Genomic DNA, 17,472 nt, shown 5'->3' on the forward strand with positions numbered 1-17,472 from the left:
CAGGAACATGTACGTATGTGTCATTGCTGTTAGTTCTGGATTTCATCCTGACTCCAATAGTGTGAATAACCTGTGAAGCTCAGAGTTAAACCCTTTTACACTGTAGTCAGATAACAAGCCAAGAGGATCCCTTTCTTTTTATATCTCAGACTCTGTGTTATACAAAATCTCTCGACTATCTTAGCTGGCACGGTCCAAAAGGCGGCCCAAACCAAACTGTGGGTGTCAGCTGTGGACTGGCCTTTGGAAACAAGAGTCGGTTTTGTTCTTGACACTTGAATAATGTGTGACTCTTTCATGCAAATGTAGGAAATACAGTATATCAAGCAATTCTGACACAGTAGCATGATTTACAATCCAAGTAAAAATCATCTACAAACAATACACGAATAATGCAAAAAATAAACATTGCATTCCAGCGTATGGTGGTTTACTTACCCAGCACTAACAGGTAGACTCCAATGATGGTCTGTCCTTGATCAGACAGAGGAGGGTCTGTATGCAGGGTGCTCAGGTTATTATTCCTCCATGGAATATTCACCACCTTCAGAGTGAAAGCCTTCAGCGTCAGCTCCATGGCCTGAATTTCGATGCCTATGCATGAATTCTTTCTGTCCTCTTCAAAATCCCTGATGTCCTCTGCTTTCAGTAGACACTGAAAGCAGACACTGAAAGCACACGAGCAGGGATGACCGGTCAGTTCATTTTAAATCCAGCTTAGACACAGTCACTAATACCTCACTACTAACTGTCCAAGTGACTGCAGCTGTAATCCTATCTACTGCTTAACAACTAAGAAGATAGAGGTTTTGGGTGGAAATTTGAGGCAATGGGGAGAGGTTCAGTGGGTTACTCTAATTTTCAGAGTGGCTTCATAAAGCTTAAAGACAAAGGTCTCGTCTCATGCAAAGCTATCTTAAAGCTCTCAGCAGAGATCAAAGCAGTGCTGAACAATTTCAAACGCCATCTTGTGCATTTTCTTTGAATTGTCTCCTGCAGGTTTGTGTGAATGCCAAACAGGAGTTAATGACTGAAGCTTTTCAGTTGGGCAATAGCACAGAATTGGTATTTTATTTTCAATATATTATTATTAATAATGTTCTGAAAAATATAAATAACAAATGTATTTACCCTTGTCCGGTATCAACAGACACCTAACATCAAGTGTTTGGGCAGCATTTACACTTAAGAAAATTTTATTGTATTTAGTATATAAACATAATGTAGGTGTATCTACTGGATAATAGATACTGATTTCTAAATAACTGTACATGAATAACTTGACTTTATTATAAACTGTAATATTATACTGCAGTATATTTCTAACTAGGCAGCTCATTCTCATTCTCTCGATAATACTTTTGTCATAGATATAACACATTGTGGGGTCAACTTGAAAGAAAGAGAGATGTGAAATGTAAAAGTGAGGTCAGAGGTCAAATGTGATGTAATAGTCGGATACTTAGAATCCCCATATAAAAGTATAATTTCCTAAATGTTGCGAATGGCAATAAGAAACATACTTTGAAATAGACTTTCAGATCAATGTATTGACCTAAAGAAAAGATGAGAGCTTAAATGTGATGATACTTGAAGTCTTTATGCAGGACTTTCTATATGTTGACGACAAAAATCACCCTTGTATGAATTATAGTTTAAGTTATAAGGATTTTTGTCATTTTTAAGTTAACCTTGAAGACCTTGGTCTTTTTAATGGAGTTTTAACATGACTACGCTCTACACCCCTACAAAGTTTTAGGGGTAAATTCAGAAAATTTCAAGCCCATCATTTTAACAGAATGACACGCACACACACATGTAAATGGTACCAAGAACAGCTGTGGAGGTAACAAAAATCAATCCAAAAACAATTTAAATAAATAAGTGCTGGGATACTAATAAAATTGAGCTTTGGCAGCTTTTCCATCTTGACCGTTCAAATATCTGCTTACACTTTTAGTCCAACTCCTGAACTACTCTCAAGAGTTGTGTTCCTGTTTCTGTACTTCCATTAGAAGGAGGTGATGACTTTAGACCTGCTGCAGTAACCACACGTTGTTTAAACACAGAGGACATTTATCTAAACATACACTAAACCCCAGAAATATCATATGAAGTATAATTTTGTTTGTTTGAGCTAATGTGTGCACTGAGAAATGTGCTCTGATGTCAGTGTGAGAACATCTGGCACTTCAGAAACACGATCTTTATTTAGCTCCACCAACAGATGCTGGTGCAGTGTTATTGATTAACATTGTTTTGTTCTGTGAAAACTTATAATTGCAGCACATCTCCCCTCCTCCACCTTCTCTCCTTCTTCTCTTCACAGTGAACTTCTCTGTGGTGACACACCCACCAAAGGGGTATCCTGAACACCCCCCCTCAGTTTGTATTTAGTTCACAGTGTGCACCTTGTTTCTCTCTTCTGGCTGCCACAGTCCAGGATGTGGTGGGAAGGGCTGCTTGTGCTTCTCATGCCAGATGCCTCTGTGCTTCCGCGTCTTCTTTCAGCCTCTGAAAGCCAGCGAGCAAGAGAAGGAAGGAGCCAAAGGGGAAAATGAACCTCTGACCCCAACTGTCACCCGTCCAGCAGCAAACACTGAATGCAGTCTTTGCACACCATACCTTCAGCCAGAGACTCAGAATGACACGGCTTCAGCCCTGTAGTGATCCCTGTGTATGCAGCCTGCAGTGTCACAAAGGTTTCCTGATGCCTCTGTGTGATGTGATAATGGTGATGTTCATACGCGATGGTGCTAGATGTTAAGGTTCCAATTTTTGTTCGCATAATATGAAGTCATGACATTGTTGATGTCAATTTCCTGCAGCAGGCTGGAAAGCTATCCTCCTACAGTGAAATTTAGGTAATTAGGAGTGCATGTTATACAGTCATAGTTTGGTGCAGCTGCTCCTGAGATTAAACTGTTGCTAAAAGGCCAAAGGACAAAGAAGACCCCGCATCCAATCTACAAGGACAAAGCTAAAGACAATGACATCTGTCAACAGAGGAAGCTGGGATCTTGTAGTCTGTCAGCTGCTGTGCAGAGATCTGGGCTCTGTTCTGACAAAAATACAAAATCCATGCATCAAGCACAGGTTTTTCTGAGTTAAGCACAAAGCACTGGCACCTACCATACACCGCACAGTGCTTAAGTGTTGCCACATTACAGGAAGACGACAAGATTACCTTAGGGCTCACCTGTATACCTTGGCACGTGTTTGAGTTCACAAAGCTGGGCAATCACGGTGCACCTACACTAGGTCACTGTATCTTTCTCTCCATCTCGCTCTGTCTTAAGCAAAGCCAGAGACAGAGCAAGCAATTTTTCAAATGGAAAATCACAGACACATATGCTATTATGAAGGTGTGTTAAAGGCTAAGAGCTGTCTGAAGGCAACAAAGCCTCTCTTCACTGGGGACATTCACCAGGTCAAGAAACCAATACAGGATCTGCTTGAAAAAAAAAGTGTGCATACTTTTTTCCCTCCCTGTCACTGAACAACAGACACAGGGACTGCTTGTATGAAGGTAAATGGCTTGCCTGTCATTTTTGTGTGCCACTCCATGCATGGCATTCGTAGAAATATGTTTTCACATCTACAGGAAATCTGTAATAAAAATTGTTCAAGGGGGTTTCTCAAAAGGTGGCCTCTAGCAAGGCTGGTAGTAGTGACAGTGATTTTACACAATTTATCAAAAATGGATTAGAAGTAAAGCCAGATACTGTCTCCCCATGCCCCTGTGTGTTGGATCATTAATATGAATAACAATCTCTACGAGGCTGAAGCCTTTTAAGATTTCCTGCAGTGGCTCAGGAAGCAGAGCAGATCATCTACTAATCAGAAGGTTGGTGGTTTGATCGCTGGCTGCTCCAGTCTGCATGCTAAATTATCCTTGGGCAAGATACTGAGTATGAATGTTAGACAGAAAGCACTTAGACATAAGAACAGTGCTTGTGTGAATGTGAGATAGCTGTGCTTGAGCAGAAAACTGCTATATAAGAACTAAGCCATTTATTATTTGACATAAAATAGTGGGGAAAAAAACTTCAAGGAACATCGAGCTGGCTTACTGGCGATGGGATAAGTCCCATAAAAAACACAAACCCTGAATGCCTGCCCACAACATGTTCACACCTATGCTTCAAAGGCTTCGTCACTCTGTGCAAATATAATTTCACACAAGTGAGGAATATGTTTAAAGACCGCGGGGCATCTTTTTATCCGATGACATAAACTTAAAGATTCATGCTACAGTTAGATGCTTTGATGCACTTATAATTAAAATGTGGATATTATATGTTGTATGTGAGGTAAAGCTGTCATGATGTAAACAGAGACCACAGTTCCTAAGTTCACCTCAGACAAAGACCAGACTAATTTTACTGTTCCCTCTGCATCTAACTGTTTCATGACTCCACAGCCAAGCCTGCTATAACCACAGATTGCTGCTCAAAACATCATTATGCTAAAATAGTGCATGGTGTTACAGTGTAAAGTTGTCCAGTTGAGCTTTCTGAAATTGCACAGAGGAAATGAACACTTTATATTATTGGTCTTATCTGCCAGCTTTTTATTTTCAGGACAAAAGTGCAGCACTTTTGTCTAAAATACCGTTTTTTTTGGATAACACCTTCAAATAAAGCCCATATGAAATAATAGATGAATGGTTCAGTATGCATTTGAAGTGAACACAGGCTCTGTGTTGTGACCAGCAAGCAATGTGGACTGGTTCTGTGGCTCGAGATCTTTGGCTCTGGACCTCATGCAAATATTTTTTTGGGCACTGGATCTAGTATGCAATTTCTCTTCCTGAGTGTGTTTGTGTAAGCAGGTAACTTATGTAAGAGAGTCTCACTGAGGGCTGAATGTTCGCCTTTCCTACAGCGGTCTGCACATCACCTTCGACATAAGGGGATATTTTGCCAAAATATAAACGCGGAAATATTAACCTACAAATCAAACTCTAGATCCTGTAAAACCTTACATCCTAAAAGTATGTGAATACAACTGGACACCTAGAGCCACGTGCTTTTCAAGACTAAATTGACACAATTTCTTCATCTGACAGATGACGGCTTCTGCTTCCATTTAAGTTTACATGGAAGAGCTAGTAGCTCATGTGAATGGCCAGCTCTTTGCATCAGCCTCCTTTACCTGTGCTCCAACACTGGAACTTTTCTTTAAACTTGTGGGGACTAAGAAAATTAGTGCTCTCCTTTGAGATCTTGAAGGAATCCAACCTGTCCCTTTGCATGATGTGTTGTAACACATAGGTGCCTGCTGATCCAGGACAGGGGTAAACATGTTTCAAACATTTTAAACCTTTTAAAAAGCGTGACCTTATTAGCAACAGAAATGTCCTCAGTTGTCCTAACGCCTCATCAGGGTGAGTGAGTTGACCCGTGTTTGACAGAAGGTTAGTAGGTTACATTATTATCCTCTCCCTGAGGAAAAACTTGTTATGCTTAATGATGACAGCTTCGCTACACCTAATCACCCATATGACACATGCCTGGCTGGGCATAAATAAGACAGCTGTTACTGACCTGTTTACTTGGAGGTCAGTGTAGCTCCTAAGCAAGAACATTTATACCTCTAGTCTTAAATTACTAAATTTCAGACACAGTTTTTAAAATGTAAATGTTTTCTGCAACTCAGAGTAAGAAAAATCCAGTTTTTGTTGTCGTTAGCAATGTGCTAGGTGTCACGTAAGCTAATAGCCAAGCTAGTTAGTGTTAGCTAGTGCGTACACAAGGCTAGATTAGTTTCCTTGTCATTACATCGAGTACCACGTAATTATTAGTCCAAACGGTGCATGTGCAGTTGTGGTCAGAAGTTTACATACACTCATCACAGGCAATGTCATGGTAATGTGGGGCTTTTAATAACTTCATTTAACAGTTCTTTTTCTAGGGTGGAATGATTGTATAGGACACATCTTAAGCGACTTTAAAAACAGGAACTGGGTGGAGAGGTTTAAATTTATTTTGAATTTTCTCTAATCCACATAATCAAATTTATACGTAAGGCTGAAATATTCACACCACTTACCATTTGAACAATACCAATATTTGCAAATTTTATTGTAACTTGTACAGCCTCCAACAGAGAAATTGGGACAATTTAACAATAGAAGAGAATGGTACTTTTAGGGATGCTTTAACACTCCCACTGAGGGTCTAAACTCAACAATGCTAAAGACAGAAACTGAGGAATCTGAGGGAGGTGTTTAAGGCTATGGCCCAGGAGGAGGAGACCAATCAGGAGCTCACTGGAGCCCAGTTCCTCTGTAAGAAGATCCTGTCCTATTTATTATAAAGGACCTGTGTATAAAAATACTATAAAGCTGCACTGGAGCATTGAAGTTCAAAGTGCAGTAATAAGGGGAAGAAACATATTTGTAGTGAAATCTACATAAAAATGCAGTCCTTTTATTTGCAGATGTGGAATGTGCACAAAATCACTATTCACGTGTAACAAAAAGTTACACTGAACTGAGCCTTGGCTGAACTGAAGAAGCAGCAGAGCTTTTTCTTCTTTTTCAGGCACAGTTCTGGGAGATCTTTGTTCTGCGGTATGAGATTTCACATCTCTTGGAAAAGCTCTTCATGCTGCACCTAAAGTTTTTTACACCTTTTCATCAGTTCTTCGAATTTTGCTTGATACTTTCTCGAAGTTCTTTGTTTTTCTCTTGCAATTCTTTATATTTTTATTCATGAACTTTCTTTTCGTTGTGCGTGTCGTTGTGTTTTTTGTTGTATATTGTCATGGATGGCCAGTAACTCTTGATGTCTCCTCTGCAGTTCTTGAAGCGCACACGGGATGTCTTGATGGTTTTTCTCCTCTTGTCACTTCTTTTGCATTTCAGTATTTGTATACTGCGCTAAGTTCCCTGCAAATGGGTATCTTTGCTCACCATTGCCTGGATTATACTCTGCATTTCAGTGCATATTTCCTCCAGTTCTTTTTTCTTGCACTCAATTTCAATGTTTTTGTCATTTATTTCCTTGTAAAATACTTGTAATTCAGTATTTTTTCCCTGGAAGTCTTAGAGAACATGTTGCATCTCTCTCTGTGTCTCTTCCAGTCTTTCCTTGTCTTGTTTCTGTTGTGCATTTCTTTTGAGCGTTTCACTCAACATCACTTGAAGCCCTTTGTTTTTTTTTCTCCATGTTCTAGAGCAGGGGTGTCAAGCTCCAGGCCTCAAGGGCCGGTGTCCTGCAGGTTTTAGACATCACCCTGGGTCAACACACCTGAATCAAATGATTAGTTCATTACCAAGCCTCTGGAGAACTTGAAGACATGCTGAGGAGCTAATTTAGCCATTTAAATCAGCTGTGTTGGATCAAGGACACACCTAAAACCTAAGGCCTTCGAGGCCTGGAGTTCGACACCTGTGTTCTAGAGCTTGCACAGCATCTCTTGGTGTTTTTCGTAAAGTTTGCCCTGCAGGTCTTTGTATTTAGCTTCCTTTTCTTCTTTCTCCTTTTCCAGTTGTGCATACTTTTGGAACGCTTCATTGATTATCACTTGAAGCCCTTCGTTTTTCTTCTCCATGTTCTGGAGCCTGGACTGTATCTCTTGGTCTTGTTCTTGAAGCTTGCACTGCAGGTCTTCATATTCAGCTTCATGCTCTTCATTTCTCTCTGCTTCTCCACTTGAGTTTTCTCCTCTTTCAGCTGGGTACCCATTCAAATGTTACTGTCAACAGCTATGTAATTATTAGGATGAGCTATTGTAGTGTCTACGAACAATTCAAAACAAATCATCACAAATTACAATATAGTTGTAGTTATCAAAACTGAGCCAAAGCCTTAATCATGTTGAGCAGAACTATTTGCAGCAAAACAGACAAGCAGAGAAACACACACAAGATTGTTTTAGTCCCTTCAGAATGAAAAATCAGACTGCCACTCCTTACATCTGGACAAAATGCAAACTGTTGAGAGACTCTCTTTTATACTAAAGTTTTCAAATTCATACAAACCCTCCCATTATTGTGCAGAATCAACTCACTCTATCAGGTACCCAAAGGACAGATTTGAAGTCTGTCACTGCCATGTAATGACAGCCATCCTGTTCAAGCCATATGTAGAATATTATGAATTCTGTTAAATGTTAGCAATTATTAATATGTTCTATGTCAAATCATCAAACAATGAATTTGGGCAAAACAGAATCTACCTTGGCTTCATAAATTTGTTGCATTTCTTTAACCATGTTCTCCAGGTGTTGTTTTTCCTTTATACAATGCTGAAATGCTCTTCTGAAGGCTTCATCACACTGAGGAGTGCTGGAGTCATCTCTTTGCCTTAGGTTCTGTTTCTTCTCAGACATTTTGGTACCTTGAAACAATGCTTGAAACAAAACTCCTTCAAATGCCTTCAAAATATACAGACACTTATTCCAGTGTTAATAAAAACTTGACGTATACCTTGTGTCATCATGTTTTAGAACTGTCAAATCTCTTCCTATTGAATTTCTTGACTCGTTCAAATGGCACATAAATTTGCGTATTTAGTTCCTCAGTAAGGAATAAAAATTTGGGATGTTACTCCTGACTCGTTACTTTGACTTGGAAGTTACTTTTTCTATCACCTGAATATTCATCACTTATCACTATATCACTATATTTCAACAACATTTTACAACTGCTAATATAATCTAAGTTTTTGAACCTTCACAACTGAACTGTGTCATAAAATTACATCTTCATCCTCCTTTTGTTACAGAAACCAACCCCTACAATTCAAAGAAATCATAAAATTCCCAAATTTTCATAACATTCAACTACAACTGTGCATATAATAGACATGAATACAATACAATACAACCTAATAACACAGCTTAAGCTTTATAGCAGTGGTGGGGAACTCCAGGCCTCAAGGGCCAGTGTCCTGCAGGTTTTAGATATCACTCTGGATTAACACACCTGAATCAAGTGATTAGTTCATTACGAAGCCTCTGAAGAGCTCCAAGACATGTTGAGGAGGTAATTTAGCCATCTGAATCAGCTGTGTTGGATCAAGGATGCATCTAAAACCTGCACCCCTACGTTATAGTGTAAAAGTGACTATTGTTGTGCTGATCAGTCAGATAAGATAAGTGATTCATTTCACTTCCTGCATGGCTCTGAGACAGAAGCTGTTCTTGAATCTGTTTGTTTGGGATTGCTTGCAACCATATTTCTCTTGATAATATTTTTATGTTTTAAAAGTTTAATAAGGCTGTATCCTCTAGCCTTTAAATTACAATATAATCAATCTTTTTTTGTATTTATTAGTTTTCAAAAAAAAGAAAAAAAAAAAGAAAAATGTTCAGTTTACCTTACTTGTATGTTTTAGTAAACAAGAAGCAAATTCAAGGCAGCGCATGTGAACAATGAGGCCGCTGTGTTGTATCATGGAAATGTCGATGCATTTTGTGGTCTGTTTATTGATTCCACTGATAGCTCCACTGATCTCTTTGGAGAAAGTGGGTCAGCCATAGATGCTGAAAGAATAGAGAACTGTGCAAAAGGTACTGAAACAAAGTGAGTTAGTGAGACAGGCTGAATGTCAAATAAATGTGTTACAATACAGCAGTCAATGAGTAGCCATGCAAAATACAAAAACAGCTCAGTGTTCTTATGAGATCATTTCTCATCCCTGAGCAAGGGTATTTATTTGGCTCACAGTGATACAGCATGCCCAGAAATGTGTGCAGATCAGGTGCATGCAGACAGGTGATAAATGTGAGTAATTTACATGGATAGATAAATGCACAGAACACAGAGGATTTTCAGCTACTCTCTCCAGCTCATTTCCATATGTGTGGGTTCAACCCTGAGGCCTGGTCTCACTTAAAAGAAAGTGCTTTCCTTCACCTGGACAACATACCAGGCAGTCCTTAGTGGGTCACTTAAAAATGCAATGCACAGATGTAAAACACCTGGTACAGTGTGGGCCATTGGGTATCCGGTCTTTAAGTGATGACGTGATAAACCCGGGTCCAAACTACTCTGCGTTTTTATTACCACTATTCATTTTAAAGCTCAGTATATTATTTGAAAGTCCCTATGCAGTTTTCTTTAACAAAACAGACTGTACCGTCATGTCAAACACAGCAAGTAATGAGTAAGAACAGCTAATAAAGTTAGCACAGAGTCTTGTTCATTTATTAGCTCCAGTCATTTAAAAGAACATGTCACAGTCTTGTATAGATTCACAAATACCCTACCTAATCTCTGTTCTAGGATGCCCTCTGGACCCAGTTCAAATGCTCTCTACAGAAAAGGGCAGAGTTTTGGGTCCATTATTATTATTTTCTTTTTACATGTTTCCTTTAGCTGGCATTATTCAATCTTTTAGTGACATTTCTTATCATTTCTATGCTGATGACATTCAACTGCATATGTCCTTTAAGCCTCATCAGCTGGATAGGCTGTCCACCTTAGTCCAGTGCTTAACTCAGGTTTCTGATTGGCTTTCTAGCAACTAACTTGTTTTGAACACGAACAAGACCGAGACCATGATCATAGCTCCTCCTGAACTACATTCTAAAATCAGTCAGGTTCTTGCTTCTTACTGTCCTCTGCTAAGTCAAATATTCAAAATCTTGATTCTTCTCTGGGCCTTGACTAACATCTTTGTCTCGTTCCTGTTTCTGTCATTTAAGGAACATTTCTAAACTGCGACATATGGTCTCCTTAGGTGAACTGGAAAAAATTTTCATGCATTTGTGTCATCCCGTTTAGATTATTGTAATGCCCTGTTTACCAGCTTGGACAAATCATCTCTTTCTTGCCTGCAAGCTTTACAAAATGCAGGAGCCAGACTAGTAACTCGTTCTAGCAAGCAAGCTCACATTACTCCTATTTTATATTCTTAACATTGGCTCCCAATTGATTTTAGAATTAGTTTTAAAATTCTTGTTTTTTGACATACAGAGCACTAAATGGCCAGGGCCCAGGTTATTTATCCAAGCTTCCTACCAAATACACCACTGCTCGTTGTCTCCACTCACAGATAGTTTGTTGCTTGTTCCCCGTACATGACTGAAGACAAAAGGGGACAGAGCCTCTCAATCTGTGGCAGGCTGTGTAGGCTGTGGAACAGTCTACCAAGACAACTACGTTTGGTTAACTCTGTGGAATCCTTTAAAAAGCAGTTAAAAACTTTTCTGTTTAAACAAGCCTTCTGTTGATCAATGCTTTTTAATTTTTTTTTAAATTTACATTTAACCTTTTATATTGCTTAAATTGTCTATTTTGTTACTTAACATTCTGTTTATTTTAATCCTGCACTAGAGGCATGTAGACCATGACAGACAGACTTTTAGCTGAGGCCCATGATAAGGAAATTACCATAATCCAAGCATGATGTAATGAAACACAAATGACTTTTTTAAGGTCTGCTTGAGATCAAAAGAGATCAAAATAATAATAATGGTAAATGGTAAATGGCCTGTATTTGTATAGCGCTTTACTAGTCCCTAGGACCCCAAAACGCTTTACACATTCAGTCATCCACCCATTCACACACACATTCACACACTGGTATGTGAATAAAAATAATTTTTGTAACATTTCATAGCTGGGCAAAGCAGTTTTTAAATCAAACCCAAATTTAGAGTTCAAGGGTCAATATTTAACAATAAACCTATACAATGAGCTTTAAAAAAAAGAATCCTGTTTGACTTGATGACATAAAATCTTGACCCAGAAATATTTTTAAGGAGAAAAGATTTCTTCATCTTTTCAGAAAGTGCTGAACGTTGAAGTGACATAAAACACTGTACGGGTATGGGTGCCGACTGGCTTAGGAACAGGTGTCTTCTGCATACTGGCATTTATGTATGTATAGCTAATATTTAAAAACTAGAAGTGGATTGAGAAGAAAAATCGTGAAAAATGCCAGTATGTAGTAGTTTGAAATGTAGCACTTTTTCCTTCAGTTTCCTTGTCAGGAAACAACTTCCTGTTCAGCCGAAATGCCTCGGGTTTCAGTGGAGTGTGTGAGTGCGTTTCAGTAGTGTGTGTGAGAGCATTTCAGTAATAATGTCCCTTACGGCAGCGGTCCCCAACCCCTGGGACTCGGACCGGTACCAGTCCGTGAGTCGTTTGGTACCGGGCCGCGAGAGTTAAGGCTCAGGTATGAAATGTATGGTTTTCAGGGTTTTTATCGGTTTTCAGCGTTATTTTGTTATCGTTTTTATCGTTAACTCGGTTTTCCTGGGTCTTTTCACGTGTGTTATGAATAAATCTTCTTTTTTTCGGTACCGGTACTACTTTTATTTTGTTGTATTTATCCGCGACACCTTAAAGGCCGGTCCGTGAAAATATTGTTGGGCATAAACCGGTACGTGGCGCAAAAAAGGTTGTGGACCGCTGCCTTACGGCACCTTATACTGGATCCCTACCGCACGCGCGCAAGAGGACATGGCTACCACGCCACTGTACACTCTGGTCCCCTCCGGCAAAGTATAAAAATCTAAGACCTTTCATTTGTTTTGGTTTTGCAATCAAATAAAATAGTTTGATGATTTTTTGGTAACTGAATTAAATGCCTATATCATAACAATTCAAGAATAATTTCATTCATTCACACACACAAACATATATTTTAAATCTTTTGTTATTTTGCACCAAAGCCAACTCTATCTATTGTCTTGCAAATGTCTTCCATAAATTTTAATCAAGAATCCTTTGTGTTTAATATCTTTCATATCTCAGCCTCTAACCATGGCCTAACTTATTAGTGATAAATCACCTTTGAATAACAGCTAATTATTTACTTTTCTGTTGAAAGCATTTCACACTAAGCAGCAAACAGGTACCTTAGAACAGCAACACATCTACAGGTCCACAGTGTGTTTAGAAAAGTTTTTACATTAACGTGGACACTGCCTGTCACCTTTACATTTCCACTTTATCATCTGTCACTTTCTGAGCAGTCCTTACCTTAGAAAATAATCTCTTCTTCCTTTTCTGTCCTCTGTTTTTCTCCACTGCAATCCACAGCAATTGTATGTACATCCTGCCAGCATCCTACAAAAATGTGTCATTCTGTTAATGCTATGACAACATTCATTTGAACTAAAAGCATTCAAAGGCCTTTGGCACATTACTTCATTTCCTCTCATTTCTCCTGCTCCTCTTGGTTCCTGGTGCTCCTATTGTTTCAAACGTACGTCCTGATGCTCATGCTCCTCCTGGTCCTCCTTCTTTTTCTGTCACTTTTAAGGCTCCTGGTTCTCCTACCACTTCTGCTCCTGTTGATGCTGTTCCAAACGCACCTGCTACTCTGACCATTTTTGTTACTCTTACAACAAGAGAGCGCCACTCCCACGCCTCCACACAATCCGGGGCCCTCTCACACGTGCACAAGAGGCCACAGCTCCCACGCCGCTCCCACGCCACAACCCCACATTCTGGGCCCCTACTGTACGCGTGAAAGAGGGTGCCACTCCCACCCCTCCACACAATCCGGGCCCCGCTCAAACGTGCACAAGAGGCCACAGTTCCCACGCCACAACCCCACATTCTAGGCCCCTACTGTACGCGTGCAAGAGGGCGCCACTCCCACGCCTCCACACAATCCGGGCCCCTCTCACACACGCACAAGAGGAAACCGCTCCCACACCAACACCAACATACTGGACCCCAACTGCACACGTGCAAGAGGGCGCCACTCCCACGCCTCCACACAATCCGGGCTCGTCTCACACGTGCACAAGAGGCCACAGCTCCCACGCCGCTCCCACGCCACAACCCAACATTCTGGGCCCCTACTGTACGCTGCAGCGTGCAAGAGGCGCCACTCCCACGCCTCCACACAATCCGGGCCCCTCTCACACGCGCACAAGAGGAAACCGCTCCCACACCACCACCCAACATACTGGACCCCAACTGCACACGTGCAAGAGGGTGCCACTCCCACGCCTCCACACAATCCGGGGCCCTCTCACACGTGCACAAGAGGCCACAGTTCCCACACCAACACCAACATACTGGACCCCAACTGCACACGTGCAAGAGGGTGCCACTCCCACGCCTCCACACAATCCGGGCCCGTCTCACACGTGCACAAGAGGATACAGCTCCCACGCCGCTCCCACGCCACAACCCCACATTCTGGGCCCCCTACTGTACGCGTGGAAGAGGGCGCCACTCCCACGCCTCCACACAATCCGGGCCCCTCTCACACGTGCACAAGAGGACACCGCTCCCACACCGCCACCAACATACTGGACCCCAACTGCACACGTGCAAGAGGGTGCCACTCCCACGCCCACACAATCCGGGCCCGTCTCACACGTGCACAAGGGGCCACAGCTCCCACGCCACGACCCCACATTCTAGGCCCCTACTGTACGTGTGCAAGAGGGCGCCACTCCCACGCCTCCACACAATCCGGACCCCTCTCACACGCGCACAAGAGGACACCGCTCCCACACCGCCACCAACATACTGGACCCCAACTGCACACGTGCAAGAGGGTGCCACTCCCACGCCTCCACACAATCCGGGCCCGTCTCACACGTGCACAAGGGGCCACAGCTCCCACGCCACGACCCCACATTCTAGGCCCCTACTGTACGTGTGTGCAAGAGGGCGCCACTCCCACGCCTCCACACAATCCGGACCCCTCTCACACGCGCGCACAAGAGGACACCGCTCCCACACCGCCACCAACATACTGGACCCCAACTGCACACGTGCAAGAGGGTGCCACTCCCACGCCTCCACACAATCCGGGCCCGTCTCACACGTGCACAAGAGGCCACAGCTCCCACGCCGCTCCCACGCCACAACCCCACATTCTGGGCCCCCTACTGTACGTGTGCAAGAGGGCGCCACTCCCACGCCTCCACACAATCCGGGCCCCTCTCACACGCGCACAAAAGGACACCGCTCCCACACCGCCACCAACATACGGGACCCCAACTGCACACGTGCAAGAGGGTGCCACTCCCACGCCTCCACACAATCCGGGCCCGTCTCACACGTGCACAAGAGGCCACAGCTCCCACGCCGCTGCCACGCCACAACCCCACATTCTGGGCCCCTACTGTACGTGTGCAAGAGGGCGCCACTCCCACGCCTCCACACAATCCGGGCCCCTCTCACACACGCACAAAAGGACACCGCTCCCACACCGCCACCAACATACGGGACCCCAACTGCACACGTGCAAGAGGGTGCCACTCCCACGCCTCCACACAATCCGGGCCCGTCTCACACGTGCACAAGAGGCCACAGCTCCCACGCCGCTCCCACGCCACAACCCCACATTCTGGGCCCCCTACTGTACGTGTGCAAGAGGCGCCACTCCCACGCCTCCACACAATCCGGGGCCCTCTCACACACGCACAAAGGACACCGCTCCCACACCGCCACCAACATACGGGACCCCAACTGCACATGTGCAAGAGGGTGCCACTCCCACGCCTCCACACAATCCGGGCCCCTCTCACACGTGCACAAGAGGAAACCGCTCCCACCGCCACCAACATACTGGACCTCAACTGCACACGTGCAAGAGGGTGCCACTCCCACGCCCCACACAATCCGGGCCCCTCTCACACGTGCACAAGAGGCCACAGTTCCCACACAACACCAACATACTGGACCCCAACTGCACACGTGCAAGAGGGTGCCACTCCCACGCCTCCACACAATCCGGGCCCGTCTCACACGTGCACAAGAGGCCACAGCTCCCACGCCGCTCCCACGCCACAACCCCACATTCTGGGCCCCTACTGTGCGCGTGCAAGAGGGCGCCACTCCCACGCCTCCACACAATCCGACCCCCTCACACGCGCGCAAAGAGGAAACCGCTCCCACACCAACACCAACATACTGGACCCCAACTGCACACGTGCAAGAGGGTGCCACTCCCACGCCTCCACACAATCCGGGCCCGTCTCACACGTGCAGAAGAGGCCACAGTTCCCACGCCACAACCCCACATTCTGGACCTCAACTGCACACGTGCAAGAGGGCGCCACTCCCACGCCTCCACACAATCCGGACCCCTCTCACACGCGCACAAGAGGACACCGCTCCCACACCGCCACCAACATACTGGACCTCAACTGCACACGTGCAAGAGGGTGCCACTCCCACGCCTCCACACAATCCGGGCCCCTCTCACACGTGCACAAGAGGCCACAGTTCCCACACCAACACCAACATACTGGACCCCAACTGCACACGTGCAAGAGGGCGCCACTCCCACGCCTCCACACAATCCGGGCCTGTCTCACACGTGCACAAGAGGCCACAGCTCCCACGCCGCTCCCACGCCACAACCCCACATTCTGGGCCCCAACTGTATGCGTGCAAGGGGCGCCACTCCCACGCCTCCACACAATCCGGGCCCCTCTCACACGCGCAGACAAGAGGAAACCGCTCCCACACCGCCACCAACATACTGGACCTCAACTGCACACGTGCAAGAAGGTGCCACTCCCACGCCTCCACACAATCCGGGCCCCTCTCACACGTGCACAAGAGACCACAGTTCCCACGCCACAACCCCACATTCTGGGCCCCCTACTGCACGCGTGCAAGAGGCGCCACTCCCACGCCTCCACACAATCCGGGCCCCTCTCACACGCGCACAAGAGGACACCAGTCCCACGCTGTCCCACTCTTTGGAGTATAAGGAACATTATTACCGAAATGCTCTCACACACACTACTGAAACCCTCTCTCACACTCCATTTAAAACCAAAGCATTTCAGTTGAAAAGGAAGGCATTTTAGCTGAACACAAAGCTGTTTCCTGACAGGGAAACTGAAGGAAAAAAGTGGTACATTTCAAACCACTACACAGATGTCTACTCAGCAACCTGCTAGTAGTAGCCTAAGTGAAGCAGCTGCATTGCTTAACAATATATTAGCCTCAGCAGAGACCATCAGAACTCAAATGCGACAGCTGTGGGGCAGCAGCCTGTTACAAGACTGTGGTCAAGTGAGCCCTCACATGCAAAGTCACAGTCAAGGTAGCCGCACCGCGAAAGCCGCACCTACATTCTTGTTGCACTTTACTTACGCATATTACAGTTTGGGTGCCGACTGGCTTAGAAACACGTGTCTTCTGCATACTGGCATTTATGTATGTACATATATATATATATATATATATATATATATATATATATATATAGATAGATATATATATATATATATATATATATATGTATATATAGATAGATAGATAGACATATCTATATATAGCTAATATTAAAAACTAGAAGTGGATTGAGAAGAAAATCGTAAAAATGCCAGTATGTAGTGGTTTGAAATGTAACACTTTTTCCTTCAGTTTCCTTGTCAGGAACAACTTCCTGTTCAGCCGAAATGCCTCGGGTTTCAGTGGAGTGTGTGAGTGCGTTTCAGTAGTGTGTGTGAGAGCATTTCAGTAGTGTGTGAGAACATTTCAGTAATAATGTCCCTTACGGCACCTTATACTGGATCCCTACC

At 43.8% G+C, this 17,472-nt stretch overlaps 1 protein-coding gene across 12 annotated transcripts in view; it reads right to left on the bottom strand.

The window, feature by feature from the left end:
- LOC116318536 (visual pigment-like receptor peropsin) overlaps positions 1-17,472 on the bottom strand; it is a 41,859-nt gene that overhangs the window by 4,364 nt on the left and 20,023 nt on the right. For 8 of the 12 annotated variants that reach the window (XM_039621597.1, XM_039621596.1, XM_039621599.1 and 5 more), the window contains 2 exons: positions 12,944-13,030; positions 439-668 (listed from right to left, as the gene is read on the bottom strand). In XM_039621597.1, coding sequence (XP_039477531.1) covers positions 439-668; positions 12,944-13,030 — 317 coding nt within the window. Of the gene's footprint in view, positions 1-438; positions 669-2,411; positions 2,515-2,625; positions 2,849-5,549; positions 6,130-12,943; positions 13,031-13,110; positions 13,264-17,472 lie in introns of those variants that run through there. The other 4 variants (XM_039621603.1, XM_039621605.1, XM_039621606.1 and 1 more) reach the window with 4 other exon arrangements.

Source organism: Oreochromis aureus, linkage group 13, assembly GCF_013358895.1.
Source record: "Oreochromis aureus strain Israel breed Guangdong linkage group 13, ZZ_aureus, whole genome shotgun sequence".
NCBI classification, from domain to species: domain Eukaryota; kingdom Metazoa; phylum Chordata; class Actinopteri; order Cichliformes; family Cichlidae; genus Oreochromis; species Oreochromis aureus.